This window comes from Carassius gibelio, chromosome B1 (assembly GCF_023724105.1).
Source record: "Carassius gibelio isolate Cgi1373 ecotype wild population from Czech Republic chromosome B1, carGib1.2-hapl.c, whole genome shotgun sequence".
NCBI lineage: Eukaryota > Metazoa > Chordata > Actinopteri > Cypriniformes > Cyprinidae > Carassius > Carassius gibelio.
Genome location: NC_068396.1, coordinates 31,959,083 through 31,974,577, shown reverse-complemented (window position 1 = coordinate 31,974,577; position 15,495 = coordinate 31,959,083). Strand labels below are relative to the sequence as shown.

Below are 15,495 nucleotides of genomic sequence, written 5' to 3'. Positions count from 1 at the left end.
CTTGTTTTTGATTTGTTTTATGTCAGAGTACTCTGTCAAGTGTTTTTAGTGCTTTTTCTGAGAGTTTTCTCATGCAAATGTGTTATTGTGTGTTTTTATTCATGCACTCAGGACAGACTTTACTTTCACTTTGTTTTCGTTCATTTTCCAAAGCAATATGTTAAGTAGTAGTTCAAAAGACTACTTATTGGTTTAATATGGGACAGTTTGAACCAATCTGGGCACGGGGTGGGACTAAGCGTCTACAATCATTTCTGTTTGGCTCAGAGGAACGAAAGCATTGGTTTCTTCTGACGAATCAATGTTGTCAAAATGCGATGATGTAATCACGTACACTACAGCATCTGTGAATAGGGCTTGGGCGTCGTGATGTCATTACTTGGCGTGGCAGTCACGTTGGTAGCCTCCTTAACTGCTACTCAAACTATTGCGCAGTGTTTAGACATACTTCCTCTTATCCGTGTTTCTTAATTTGATTAATTAAAAATCTATTTCAACCATGGTAAACTGTTGCTGTATTGTGGGGTGAAATAGCGCAACATATAATCGCCATGGGGAAAATAAAATGAGAATGGATTAACTTTCCCCACCGCTTTCCTGCTTGGAGGCGCGACCACGGAGACCATAACATCTGAATATTAATTTATATAGCTTAAGTCAACATTGAAAATAAGGGAAATTTCTTGGGTTACTCATCCAAAATATGGGAAATTTCAACATTCATCTTTTTGTTGCTATCCCTCTGCTGACAGCAAAATTGCTGCATTAACTAACGTTAAGCGATTTGTGAAGCTAGGTCTAACGTGACTTTAGTTACAGATTGGCGTGAAATCGTGCTCTCATAACAACCACGCTATCTTAAAAAGCCCAACATCACGCTAAGGTTGCTTTCAAGTAAGCAAAACGATGCTTTGAAAACAGCTGTTTCGCTGGAAGGGCAAGGAGTAGCAACAGGGCAACAACACAGTGACTTGACAGGTCCGATTGAAGAGCTAACGGGATATTTTACAGGAAAATACCCATCCATTTGTGAACTGTACGAGACTTCAATGACTTGTAGTTTCGGAACTATTCTGAAGTGTAGGCGCTCACAAAACAAACAAGGTAGCCGAAGATATCTGTAATGCACAAGTGCGGCAACAAGTCTCCGTCGGTACTCCACTATTTGTTGGGAATTTCATATGGATCCAAACCGTTAATAGTGCCGATTTTGTCCACATACCGGTCCCTGGCATCCATATTTAGTGTATCCCTATAAATCCCACAATATTTTCGCGATTTTAACATCTTTTTTCTTTCTCTCTATTCATCTCTTCTCGTTCAACTTGCTGTATGTTTACATTCGCGAGGCTAGCAACAGGGCCGCCACGTCCCAGAATGCAACTCGGCGACCAAGCCCTATATCCAAATGAGATAAATAGGATATCGTCAAAACGTGGAGAATCTCTCCTTTACATCACTTTTTAAAACATTCAGATTGGATTAGCGTTATTAAACATTGGTTAAAGTTATTAAACATTAAAGAATAACAGTTATTTTTAGCCGCGGGCGGCTGTCTCTGTCTTTGAGGGTTAAACAAGATCAATCCTTATCGGGAAACCCAGCCCAGAACTTTACACACAGGCAAACACGGCATTTGTAACGCAGGAAAGCGCGTTCCTATAGTCTAGTTAAGTAGTGTAGTTACCAATATTATTAGTGAAATGTGTTACTTTACTTCGTTACCCAAAAAAGTTATATAGTTACTGTAATCCGTTACTTGGTAACTCGTTACCCCAAACACTGGCGATCATTATAAAGGTGTTTAAACAACAGAACACTTCCACTTGCATATATTTGACAATCTGAATATCAGCTATTTCATGCCAAATCTAACAAATTTGTGAATATTTTGAATAAAAAAGGAAAAATGACATAAAAGCAGATCATCATTTATTCAGCTCTGTTGGTGCTGTGGTGTCACGTGACAAGCAATGACAAGTCACCATGGAAACTGTAAAGCCACACATCTAAATAACGCCTTAAAAAACTCACGCTGGGGGTCAGCCAGAATATTTTAAATTTACGCGTGAAAGGGGTTAATTCAATACTTGTTAAATGGTGTTTGCAGAAAAGTCAGATACAAATATATATATTTATATAATTATACAAATTGAAATAATCAAAAGTAGATTAAGTAAATTAGTGCTGAAGTACACAAGCGCCATCTAGAGGAAATATACATCCTTAACTCCCTTTGTGACAGAAAATATACATTTTTGAGGCAGCAATTACACTCCCACCATCACACTATGTGTGATTCCTAATAGAAATTATGAGTACTCAAGTAACATATGATAAACTTAACATTCAAAGGGGTATTTTGTACACGTTAAGTATACCCAGAGAAATCACCCATCAAACGTAACCCTTTAATCAGCTTCAAGTAATAACACTGTTTTGTGTATGGGTCTTTCTAGATAAACTAACTTGCTTGTGCGTGCAACCTTGCTATCCAGTGTTGCATTACTAACAAGAAGTTTAAGTCTTCTCATCCAACCATTAGTTCCTGGAAAGACTTCTATCACTTTGGCAAGTTTCCACTGATTTCTTGGTGTCAAGTCATCTTGGAGCAGAACAATATAATTTATCTTAGCGTTTCTCCTGCTCTTGTTCCACTTACTTCTCTGCTACAGATTCAAAAGATATTCCTTTCTCCACCTGGTCCATAACTAATTTGCCAGATACTGAACTCTTTTCCATCTCTTCCGAAGATAGAGGTCCTCTCTTACAAAGGCTCCTCTCTCCAGGAGGTGGTGCAATGATAGTGGACTTCATTGTTAGTATATGATTCGGCGTCAATGGTTCTGGTCCCACAGGGTCATTGGTCCCACCCTGCCCCCCTGGTCATAACCAGCGACTCTCTGTCGCACAGTAGAGAAATTACCGTATGGACAGGAGTAGAACCTCGCAGGCAATCTTTTACTGTCTATGAGGCTATCAGGGGGACGTGGAGGCATAAAGTCAAGAGAGATAATTAATCAACCAAAACTTGCTCCTGTTCACACTCGCCTTCTCTGGAAGATTCGGTGGGTGATTCAGATTTCTCTTGGCACAGCGATTAGAAGACTTACAGGTTGCTCACGTGACATCTACGTCATCAAGCTCATTTTGAGTCTGCTCAGTACGCTCCACCCACAGCAAGTAAGTGCTTCTAATTGACTTCATTTTTCTCCGTTGAATCCAATGGGGTCGCAGTGTCCATTTCTTTTACTGTCTATGCTTTGATGTAGTGATCCGAAATTCGATTCTTTTCCGCGAACCGGTTCTTTCGGACGGTTCGATTAAAAAACTGGTTGAAAAAAAACGGTTCACCGGTTCTTTTACGCTCTACATAATGATGTCATTGGTGATGATGTAATGTAATGACGTCTATCAAACATTCAAATATATAATGTCAGTAATCATAACTTCAGTCAGTTAAAAACCTCATAATCATGAAATGTTTACAATTAAGTTTTGCAACAACGCACCCAAAAACAGTAACAGCAATAATGTGCATACGAGGATTTAAGTCTTGAAGATATAAAGTAAATAAATTAGGTGTCATCAGCGCAGAAACCATGTCGTGTCTTCTTCACTTAACAAGCAATAATGAACTCTGACGACTAGGGGTGTAACGATATGCTTGGGTCACGATACGGTATGTATCTCGATACTGGGTTCACGATACGATGCATATCACGATATTTTGAACAACATTTAAAAAAATGAAACTGAAATTTAAATAACAGATTTATTTCAAAAACAAACAAATTTCAACAACTTTCTGTGTTGTACATAAAATATCAAATTTCAAGGTTTAATAAAAACCTTTCTGTACTCAAATTACCAACTGAATAGGTCTGACTGTCACTGATTTGTTTAATTTTTTTTATTTAACATGAACTTAGAATTAAGAAACCTAAGACAGAACTTCTGAAAGCAGTATAAAAAAAAAGGTTCAAAGGTTTTCTGTTCAAATAAGTTCAAACATAGACACTAGGTTTGTTTAGTTTACCTACAGGTTTTTTTGCAGAAAAACCAACATATCTACATTTTCTGGCAGAAGCTGGGATCTTTGAGCATACACAATATCCCCTGCTGTAGAAAAAACACGTTCACTGGGAACAGAAGTTGCTGGAACTGTTAGGTAAGCCTTGGAAAGAGAGGAAAGAAGTGGGTACACTGTTAAAAATCGCTGTAAAAAAATGGCCAAATTTCGACAGTAAAATACTGTTTTTCATTTAAACAGTGCATTCTGGGTAATATTCATCGTTTTCGAGAAGTAGCCTGCTGCTATATATCGTAAATTAACAACGTTCAAAGTCGACACTCAGCGGCTGTGTTTCAAATCACACCCTACACCCTCATTCACTATTCCCTACATGAGTTTACTAATATAGTCCACCTGACAGAGAGAATGAACACTAATGAGTGAATTCAGACAATGATCAACAGCTGCTGTTAATGAGTAGAATCACTGAAGAAGAAAAAAACATAACAAGACAAACACATGAAATACAACTGACTTCAGCCACAGCCTTAGATGAAATCAACTGAAGATTTAAACGATCAACAAACAGCTTCACCAACTTAACACATTACTAACCAGACTGACTTTATTTCTGTCAGATCAGAGAACAGAGATCAAAAGATCTTACTGAGAATTAAAGAGATTTAGATGATAATGTTACTGTTTCGTTTAGCATCACCATTGTGGAGATCAGTGTTTGCTTTAGTTGGGCTCCTGACCATTGACTTTTACACTTTACATTTTGTTTTATTGCTGTATTTGTATCTTTATGATGCATCTGTTACAGCAGTATTAATTTTGATAGTCAAGTGATTATGGTTGTTTCTAACAGGCATGATCTACTAGACTGACTTAAAGTGTTGCTATAATAATCAAATATTAATTTGGTGTTGAAATATTTGAGTCAATGACACTTCAATTTAGTAAGATTGAAAAGTAGTGAGATAACCAGTATTTATGGATCTAACGACTAGTTTTAGTTAAAAAGTATTTCGGGCAGCAGTCCCCACAACACTCAAAGAGAGAAATCAACAATCAGCATATGAATCTCAACAATGGTGACAATCAAAAGGTTCATGATGCAATGCATGCTGGGTACCAGCACAGGATAAAACTCATCCATGATTCCCAGCATGCATTGCGGCATGAATAAATGATGCCCCTGAATTGTTCACTTATTTTCTTGAATTCTTATGTGCTTATAATTTTGCATTTGTTTTAAGTTTTAGTAGCATGTGTTGTGATGTTCAGAACTGATCTGTTCATTTATTTTGTGGATTGTCACCATTGTTGTGATTCATACGCTGATTCTTGATATTTCTGTCTAAATTTCAGCAAAGGTTTTTTTTATTTATTATGAGTGACATTTTCTTAACAGTCTTTCATAACTTATGGCTCAGCAGTGTTCCTTCTCATGCTGTAGTATCAATATTCAATAAGAGAAGAGATATGGGATTAGATCAGAATTAATAGTATTTGTTCTTGTCAATCTACAGACAACAATATCAGATTTATTTTCTTCTGTGTACTTTTGTTTTGCTATAACAGGTTCCAAAGGCGCATTGTTACAGCATGAAAAAAAAAAAAAACCTTAGTTGTTGAAAAGTCACGTTCAAGAGCCCAACTAAAGTAAACACTGATCTCCATCATGGTAGTGAAAAAAACACCTAAACCTATTTAACTCTCCATAAGTTCTTCTGTAGACATCTGACAGAAATAAAGTCAGTCTGGTTAGTAATGTGAATCTGGTGAAGCTGTTTTAGAAGTTGTTTAATCAGATCTTGAGAGATTTGATGTATTCTTTTATTCAGTTGATTTCATCTAAGCCTGTGGCTGAAGTCATTTGTAGTTCTTGTGTTTCTCTTTCCTTCAGTGATTCTGCAGGTGTTTATCACTAATGCTCAATCATCAATTAATCACCGAATTATCTCATTAACTTCACTGATTCAGTGTTACTCTAACACTCTGTAGTGTGCACACATTATAAGTGTTCATTTAAAACTGAGGATTTTCTTGTGGGGTTTAAAGGGTTAAAGATTTAAGATGAAGAAAAAACAGAATGAAACATAATTTAACAGTAATAAACTGTAATTAATTTACAGGAAACAAATTGTAGAAAAACAGTTATTTACTGGCACCCCTGCTGCCAGTAAATAACTGTTTTTCTACTGTTTCTTGCCGTAAATTAATGGTTGCCAGCAAAAAAAAGGGGGTTTTCTACAGTTTTTTGCCGTCAAGTCAAGGAAAAACAGTAATATACTGTAAAATGTAAACGTCAGATTTACCAAATGAAAAATAAGTTAATTTAACTAAAATATTTGTGAACATCCATAGAAAAAAAATTAGGCAAAGTCATACACTGATAATGAGAGTAAATACTGAACTTGACTGTATTAATGTGTGTTTGCACAAGAGAGATCGTTTAGTTTAATGGTTTTGTTGTTCACCATTGTGCTGGAGAGTAGAGCCGGTGCTTCAGTCAATGATGAGCCACAAATTCTGATTTTCTGCTGCTTTATATAAAGGCAGTAAATGTGGAGTCGCTGATACAGTGGTGATCTCTGTGTTAAGTACTTCAGCACATACATGTGTAATACAGCTGACAATGAGCTGCAGTGATTTGAGTAAAAGTCATGTATTTAGTTACTTTATTACTGCACATTAAGTGTAAGAAATATTCCTTCTCAGTGGACTCAAATGAAATAAGTTCATAGTACTAACATCGTAGGAATGCTAGATTAAAAACTCGAACTGTTTGAAGCAGTGGGAGTGGAGTTAATTTCCATGGTAGAATTTACGGTAAAATACTGTTAAAAAATAAGAGTGGTAAATTAATGGTTAAGAGCTGTAAATTAACAGTACTTTACTGGCACCCCTGCTGCCAGAAAATTACTGTTATTTAACGGCAAAAAATTTTACAGTGTACGCTTGAGCATTTTCTTTCCACCATTTCAGTGGACAGCTAGTGAGGGGAATAGAAGTGTCTTTTTTGTACATTTCAATCTCTACTTCTATCCTACATCTAGACTGAGAGACTGTTGGTTTAGCAAATGTTGCACCATGGAGATCTTCCAGTGCTGCCTTTTTGCTAGGTGGTGGCTGCTCTTGCTCAACTCTCTGTGTTATCTCTCTCTTCTCTGCTGCATCAGTGGGATCTCCATCACTGGCACCTCCCTCCCTCTTATCTGCTTGCTCCACAGTGCCAGCCTTAAAAAATATTTAAACACACTATTAAGGAGTGGGGAGGTATAGCATAGTTGCATAGTTACACACACACACACACACACACACACACACACACACACACACACACACACACACACACACCCACATCACAAAGAAGGCTAACCAAAACATGGAAATGCAAATACAGATTCTCAAATAATTAGTAATGCAGAGACATACCTGCTGTAACTGGTTTGATTTGTCCATCAACCTGTGGAAAACCTCTTCACGTTGTTCAGGGAGCAGATGGGGCAACGATCGAAATCTGGGGTCTAGTGCAGTGCTCTCTAGCAGATAATCGTGTACTTCTGAGTATCTGCCTGAGAGGTTTTGCAGGATGGCTGCTTTCATGTTAGCTATAGTTGTGGAGTCCTTCTCATCCAGTGTCATGCTCTGCTCGATCATGGATTTCAAGGGCACAATGAGTGACAGGGTGGCGCTCTTTTCATCAGACAGAACACTGGTGGCTTTTTTTAAAGGTTTGAGAAGGGTTACTATTTCTTCTGCATCAGTGATGTCGTTGCTATCCAGAGTATCAAGTTGACGGGCATTTTTGCGCACCTCTGTGCTCAAGAGAGATGCAGTTATAGCCGCTTGTTGCTCGAGATAGCGTTCCAGCATATCCATGGAGCTGTTCCAACGTGTTACAACATCCATGATAAGCTTATGTGATGCAATCTCAAGCATCTTTTGCTTTTCAGCGAGCACAGCTGTTGCTGTGGCACTGCGGTGAAAGAAAGCCACGACTTTTCTCACGCGACCAAGCAGGCGACTCACGCGAGAAACATTTAAACCTGCTTGCGACGCGAGATTCAGTGTGTGCGCGAAACACTTAATATGCGGTGACAACCCGGCTTCTCTCACTGCCACCTCCATGTTGCGTGCGTTGTCAGTAACAACAGCAGTACTATGAGGAGCCTTTTCAAGCCCCCACTCTTGTATAGCCACTTTTAAAACTCCGGCTATGTTAGCTCCAGTGTGTGACTCAAAAAGTGGGCGAGTCTGAAGCACAAAACTTTTTATTTCCCACTCCGCTGTAATAACATGCGCAGTGACTGTAATATAGCTCTGACAAGCCCGCGAAGTCCACCCGTCCGTTGTTATTGCCACATTCTCAGCTTTTTTCAGACCGTCGACCACCTTTGCTTTAGCTTCGCAGTACAGGGCTGGAACTATCTCTTGACTGAAGTGCGGGCGTGACGGAATATGATACCTGGGCTCCAGTACCCTGACCAATTCACGAAATCCAACATTGTCGACAACGGAAAATGGTCTCATGTCTTTTGCAATAAAAACTCCGATGCACCTAGTTATTTCTTGAGCTTTCGCACTTGACTGAGACCATGTTGCAGCAAAACTGCGTTGTATAGATGTTTGGCCTTCTTTTACTCTTTTTGTCGAAGGAGTTTGCAGAAGTTTGTTGTTGTGATGCCGTTTTAAATGGCACATCATATTCGAAGTGTTTGACGTTGTGTATGGCAGTCTTGTTTTACAGTGTTTACAAACAGTTTGTGTTTTGTCTGTAATTTTTTTACCGTCGTCCTGTCGCGTGACTGGAAAGCCAAAATGCTGCCAGACTTCGGATTTATAAGAAGATGGGGCATCTTCAATTTCAGTTTCAACCGAACTCATGTTTCTCAACTAATGTTCAGCTTGAGCGAGTTCTTCAACTTTGAGGAAACCACACATGGCGCTGTTGCAGAGTAAGTCACATCAGCAGCTCAACCAATAGGATTAGACTGCCGTCATATCGTTTAAGTATCGCCACCATTTTACGATACATATCGTAACATTTTTGCATCGCGAAATATCGTACTGCGAAATATCGTTACACCCCTACTGACGACTCAAATTAAAACAAAGAACTTGTTTACTTTCAGACAGTTTTACAGAGAATGAGTTCACTTTAGCAGCATACACATACTAAGTTCACTTCTAGCAGGCGGCAAGGAAGTCGACCGGAAGTTGAAGTCAGCCGGGTGCCACCATCTTGTAGCAGAACTTCACTTGCGTTAGCATTCCCATTGACTCCCATTCATTTCGGCGTCACTTTGACAGTGAATAACTTTACATCTGAGGCATTTAAAGACTACGTTTGTCCATTATTTATTTCTAAAGATACACGACAATGTATAAAGGGCTCCATTACCTTCTATTTTACATTATGGCCCGTAGAAACAGTTATTGTAAAAAATAGGCTAACGATTGCGTCATATCCACTCGACTCTCTGTCGCATTACCGTACAGACAGGAGGAGAAGCTCGCAGGCAATTAACTTAATATGGCGTACTGGCATTACATTTTAAAATACTATACAAAATAATTAATCAGAATACTTACTCCTGCTCACTCACGCCAAAGAACTCCCCGCTCAAGATCGCCGTCTCTGCAAGATTAACGATGGCAGTTTGCACGCACAGCTACTAGAAGATTTACATCTGGCAGACAGGTTGCTGACATCGTCAAGCTTCGTTTGAGTCTGCGCGTCAGAAACGGAAGTGCTAAAAAACGCTAAAAATGGACTTCACTTGTCTCAATTGAGTTCCAATGGGGTCGCTGTGTCCATTTCTTTACTGTCTTTCTAGAGAGCTCTCAATCTGAAGAGCATTATGGGCAATTAATTCTTAAAAGGGGAACAGCCCAATTAATTACTATATATGTAGTTAATGTTCTTATTATTGAACAATGAATTAAACGTTGTACTAAGAATTTATGATTCTCAATCTCATTTAAGTTACAACAAACCATGATCCACTTACTATACATATTGTTATTAAATGAACTTACGTTTCGCCAGATTATCCTTGATTCAAGCCTTCGGTTAACCCACGCTCATAACATTAGCACAGAATCACTTCAGAATCAGTCACCAAAAGAATCAGTTCAGAGTCAGTCGGCATCAGCTCCTTGGTTCTCGAATCGGACGCGTCCGAAAGAAACGTTTTTCTGTTCAGTGTATTGATGATCCGAAAACCGATGCAACCGGTGCATGCGCAGTATCATCAGTTTATCGGTTCTCAAATCGACGCATCCGAAAGAAACGTTTTTTGGTTCAGTGTACTGGTGTACACATACTCGTTTGTGACTTGAAAGGAACGATTTGGTTCTTCCTTTGATGAAATCAGCTGCTGAGTTCATGGCTGGAATAAACATATGGCAGGACTGACCCCTGGACTATCTACCTCTGCCCTTCATTTGGGCTCCATGGATTGGCATTCATATTAGGTCATCCAACATGGTTCTCAATACAGTGTATGCTAAGCTTTGTGTTTCACAAGACTCAACTGAGGATGACATACCAATTACAGAAAAAGGCTTGCTGATGAGCTGCTGAATCTCCGGGTATGGTTTCATCTTGCTAATATATTAAGATGCTTTGTTCTGTCATGTATAATAATTTTGTTGCCATTTTTTCTTTTTGGCTAGACTGAGGAAATAAGGGCCCTTTGTAAGGAGTGTGGAATAGATCACAAAGGATCTAAGATGGATTTAATCATCTGTAGCTCTATATGTGGTAGAGAAAAATATATGTTTTTTTTTCATAAGTTTAGATTTTGAATAATTGTCTCAGTGAAACTACAGCACACAAAAAAGTACTGCTCTAATAATTATTTTTCAGGTTGCACATGTTTTGAACCCCAACCGTGACCCGGGGGAACATATTGTTTCTGTGGGATCAACTGTGCTGTAGCGTTCTGATTAGTTGTCTTTAGGACTGTCAGAAGAAGTTGAAGCAATGGTAAAATAAATTTTTATCAGTAAAATGAGATGGAAAAATATCAAAGGAACTCATTTTATATGTTTTATTAAAAAATTATAGATTTTGAACTGTTGCCTAAAGAACTGTAGAGCACATTGCTTTTAAAGTGGTAAGGTAGCAGTCTAAAAGATTTTATTGAAAACAGGATAAATTTGTATTTATCTGATAATTGTTTCTTTGTTAAAAGATGATAATGTGTATGTTGCTAATTCCTACGTGGTAGTGACCTGGCTTCTGCCACATTCTTGTTTCCCTGAGTTGTCCCTTCCGGTGAGTTCTGAAATGTTTTATCTTGTGAATGATTGTACTATCACTGAATATAAACAATATATTTCCTAGGCTCTGATATGTTTCTACATATTTTAGACTAATGTCGGACAGACAGAACTTGTAGTTCTGCCAGCTTGGGTACCTGGCCACTGGCTACTGTGTGTAAGTAATAGAATTCATATGAGAACTAGGTAAGTTGTAATTTTACCTTTATCCAATACTAAACAATGTGCTGTTGAATTAAGTTTAGTTGCACATTGGCATTAAATTACATAAACCATTACTTAGATGTTTGTGTAGAGCATTTCATGTGCATTTTACAGATAATGAAACCAAAGACACAAGAAATTTATTTTCTCAACTCTATGCAACAAGTAGGAATTTGACCGTACATTGACACATTCAGGTTATGGAAATGTTTAGAATGTGTTCAAAGATTACAGTGGTTCTGTTTTAAACTGTTATCTTTTTTCTTTTCTTTTTCATTATTGTTCATGAACTTTTATTTTGTTCATTGAAAATTTCAGTGATGTGCATGAACAGTTATGTATCAACAAACCACAGATGACATTGTTTGAAAATGAGATATAAATAGGTTAATTGACATTAAGGACTACATCCCTAGAATGTTGGACATCCTTTTTCTTTACAGGAGCATTGCAAAACTCATTGACAGCAGAGAGTGGATGGAGAAAACTGCCAATACATTTGAAGTGAAACGTTTTATTTAAATGCAAACAAAAGTCTATTTCATTACATAAATTATAACATTTACAGTAATTGATATGATAGTAATCTGTGAAGCTAAAAGTATGTGCTTGTTTAAATCCAAACCTTACAGGCAGATGTATAAAGCTGTTTAAATGTTCCTACATGAAACATTACTCTGTATTATATCTACCATTATACCTACCTCTTGACATTTGATCATTTAGAGCTCAACCACTGAGGGGAGGAACTTCACCACTCAAAAGATAATGTCGCCAGGCAGAGTCCAGCGAACCAGGTTATTTGTGCACATACATTCATTAAGAGCTAATAATTACATTTGTGTACATGCAGAGGTATGCATTTTCTAGTTGTTACGGCTACATAGTTGTTCAGATATGAAATTGAAGGGATTATGTACAAGTACTATATTGGTCAGCCCCGTGAATCATTTCATATATAGCTATCAGTAAACATCAGCAAGCATCAAAGACATTTAAAAACATTTCAATTTAATTCATTTTCAGACAGCAGCAAGTGTTTGAAATAAATTCTGTTTGTGATCTTATGTGGATTCTGTTCACCAAATAAGATAAATATTTATATTCAGTGCAGAAGATCCCCATTTGGACTCTTTGTATATACAAAAACATCACTGGATTATTAAAATGAATGGCAAAATGAATGTTTGGAAATGTAAATCGATATTTCCTACTGACAGCGTCATCAGTGCTGTAAGTGGCCCAAAAGAGGTGCCGGTACTCTAGTTTTTTTTGATGACATCCCTCATCCCCTGAGGTAACAACAACTATATGTAAGGGGTATGTCTGCGGTCTTGGGTGATGGGATGGGGGACTTATGATATTAGACTTCGTAGCCTATAATAAAAGAATTTCAAACCTTGACTTAACACATTTTTATTCAAAGATCAACCGTCTGTCCTTACTCTTTAGTCTGCCACAAGAAACAACAACATTAAAATCATGTACTCAAATGTCATTGTAAAAAAAACAAAAAAAAAAACAATGACTGTTGTAACAGTGCGTAAATCAGACCTTTCTGTAACGCTAACGCCAGAGGTGGGACTTTCAAGTCAAAAGCAAGTCTTCAAGTCATATCCCAAGTCCTCAAAGGGTTAAAGTTAATGAGATAATTAAGTGAGTAATTAAATGATGATTGTGCAAAAGTGATGAACATCTGCTGTTAACAATCACTGAAGAAAAAAAAGAAGAAAAGCACCAGGCCCAGATGGTGTTACACCAGCCTGTCTAAAAATCTGTGCTGACCAGCTGGCCCCCATCTTTTCACAGATCTTCAACAGATCCCTGGAGTTGTGTGAAGTGCCTTCCTGCTTCAAACGCTCCACCATCATCCCCATCCCAAAGAAACCCAAGATAGCAGAACTTAACGACTACAGACCAGTGGCTCTAACGTCTGTCGTCATGAAGTCGTTTGAAAAACTGGTTCTGGGTTATCTGAAGGACCTTACTGTACCCCCTCCAGTTTGCTTACCGAGCAAACAGGTCCACGGATGATGCAATCAACATGGGATTGCACTTCATCCTGCAACATCTGGACAAAACAGGGACTTATGTGAGGATCCTATTTGTGGACTTTAGTTCGGCATTCAACACCATCATCCCAACAGCCCTTCAGACCAAACTGACCCAGCTCTCTGTTCCTAGCTCTATCTGTCAGTGGACAGTGGACTGTGGACTGATGCACACTCTTTATCCTCCTTCTCCCCACTCTCAGAGATGGACGTCTCCAAAATTCTCCTGTCCAATCATCCTACTACTTGTCCACTTGATCCTATCCCCACTCACCTCCTTCAAGCGATCTCTTCTTCAGTCATACCTTCACTTACTCACATTATCAACTCCTCTCTACAATCTGGAACATTTCCCTTAGCATTCAAGCAGGCTCGGGTAAGCCCACTGCTCAAGAAACCATCTCTAAATTCAGCGCTTCTTGAAAACTACAGACCGGTATCCCTTCTTCCATTCATTGCAAAGACACTTGACCGGGCTGTGTTCAACCAGCTTTCTATGTTCCTTGGACAGAACAACCTCCTGGACAGCAACCAATCTGGCTTCAAAAGTGGCCACTCAACTGAGACTGCTCTGCTCTCGGTTACTGAAGCCCTGCGACTAGCAAGAGCAGCTTCAAAATCCTCGGTACTCATCTTACTGGACCTGTCTGCTGCTTTTGACACTGTTAATCACCAGATTCTCCTGTCCACCCTCAGAAAGATGGGGATCTGTGGAACTGCTCTCCTGTGGGTTAAGTCCTACCTCTCTGACAGATCCTTCAGTGTGTCTTGGAGGGGTGAGGTTTCTAAGTCACACCACCTTGCTACTGGGGTTCCTCAGGGCTCAGTACTTGGACCACTTCTCTTCTCCATCTACATGACATCTTTAGGATCTGTCATTCAGAAGCATGGCTTTTCTTATCACTGCTATGCCGATGACACCCAACTCTACTTCTCATTCCAGCCTGATGACCCGACGGTAGCTGCTCGCATTTCAGCCTGTCTGAGTGACATTTCTAGCTGGATGAATGACCATCACCTTCAGCTTAACCTTACAAAGACTGAACTACTGGTGATTCCAGCTAACCCATTGATTCATCACAACTTCTCTATACAGCTGGGCTCGTCAACCATAACTCCTTCGAGGACAGCCAGAAACCTAGGAGTTGTGATGGATCATCAATTAAGCTTCACTGACCACATTGCTACAACGACCCGGTCCTGCAGGTTTGCCTTATACAACATTAGGAAGATTAGACCCTTCCTGTCAGAGCAAGCAACCCAACTTCTTGTCCAAGGTCTTGTTCTCTCCAGACTGGACTATTGTAATGCTCTCCTGGCGGGCCTTCCTGCATGTACTGTCAAGCCTCTGCAAATGATCCAGAATGCAGCAGCGAGGGTTGTCTTCAATGAACCAAAAAAAGCTCATGTTACTCCCCTCCTCATCAGGTTACACTGGCTACCAGTAGCTGCTCGCATCAAATTCAAGGTACTGATGCTTGCCTACAAGACAACCACTGGCACGGCACCAACTTACCTAAACTCACTGGTTAAATCCTATGTGCCCTCCAGAAGCTTGCGCTCTGCAAGTGAACAACGCCTTGTGGTGCCATCCCAAAGAAATTCAAAATCACTCGCACGGACCTTTTCCTGGACTGTGCCCAGCTGGTGGAATGACCTCCCAATCTCAATTCGTACAGCGGAGTCTTTACTCATTTTCAAGAAACATCTAAAGACTCATCTTTTTCGCCTGCACTTAACCTACTAACACCAGTACTTTTCCTTTTCTTGTCTTTTTCATTTAATAAAAAAATAAAAAATAAAATAAAATAAAAAATTTATATACAACTGGTTATGCGTTCTATACTAGACTAACTGAGACTTGTCATGGCACTTGTATTCTGTTGTTGTTCTCTTGTTGACCTGACTGCTTCTATTGTTCTCATT

The 15,495-nt window shown here is 39.0% G+C and overlaps 1 protein-coding gene across 1 annotated transcript; it reads right to left on the bottom strand.

Annotated features, from left to right (window-relative positions):
• Positions 1-2,991: 2,991 nt before the first annotated feature.
• Positions 2,992-9,195, bottom strand: LOC127949453 (E3 SUMO-protein ligase ZBED1-like). The gene is made up of 2 exons (XM_052546772.1): positions 7,460-9,195; positions 2,992-7,261 (listed from the first exon to the last, which is right to left on the bottom strand). The coding sequence occupies exons 1-2, from the start codon at positions 8,909-8,911 to the stop codon at positions 6,950-6,952; spliced, it is 1,764 nt and encodes a 587-aa protein (XP_052402732.1). The 5' UTR covers positions 8,912-9,195; the 3' UTR covers positions 2,992-6,949.
• Positions 9,196-15,495: the final 6,300 nt, after the last annotated feature.

What these genes read in the sequence shown, in the direction of transcription:
- LOC127949453 (XM_052546772.1), bottom strand. Translation starts at nt 8,911, where the DNA reads ATGAGTTCGGTTGAAACTGAAATTGAAGATGCCCCATCTTCTTATAAA. An exon ending in AATCAAACCAGTTACAGCAG is followed by an intron (nt 7,262 to 7,459) that starts GTATGTCTCTGC and finishes ATATTTTTTAAG; the next exon opens with GCTGGCACTGTGGAGCAAGC.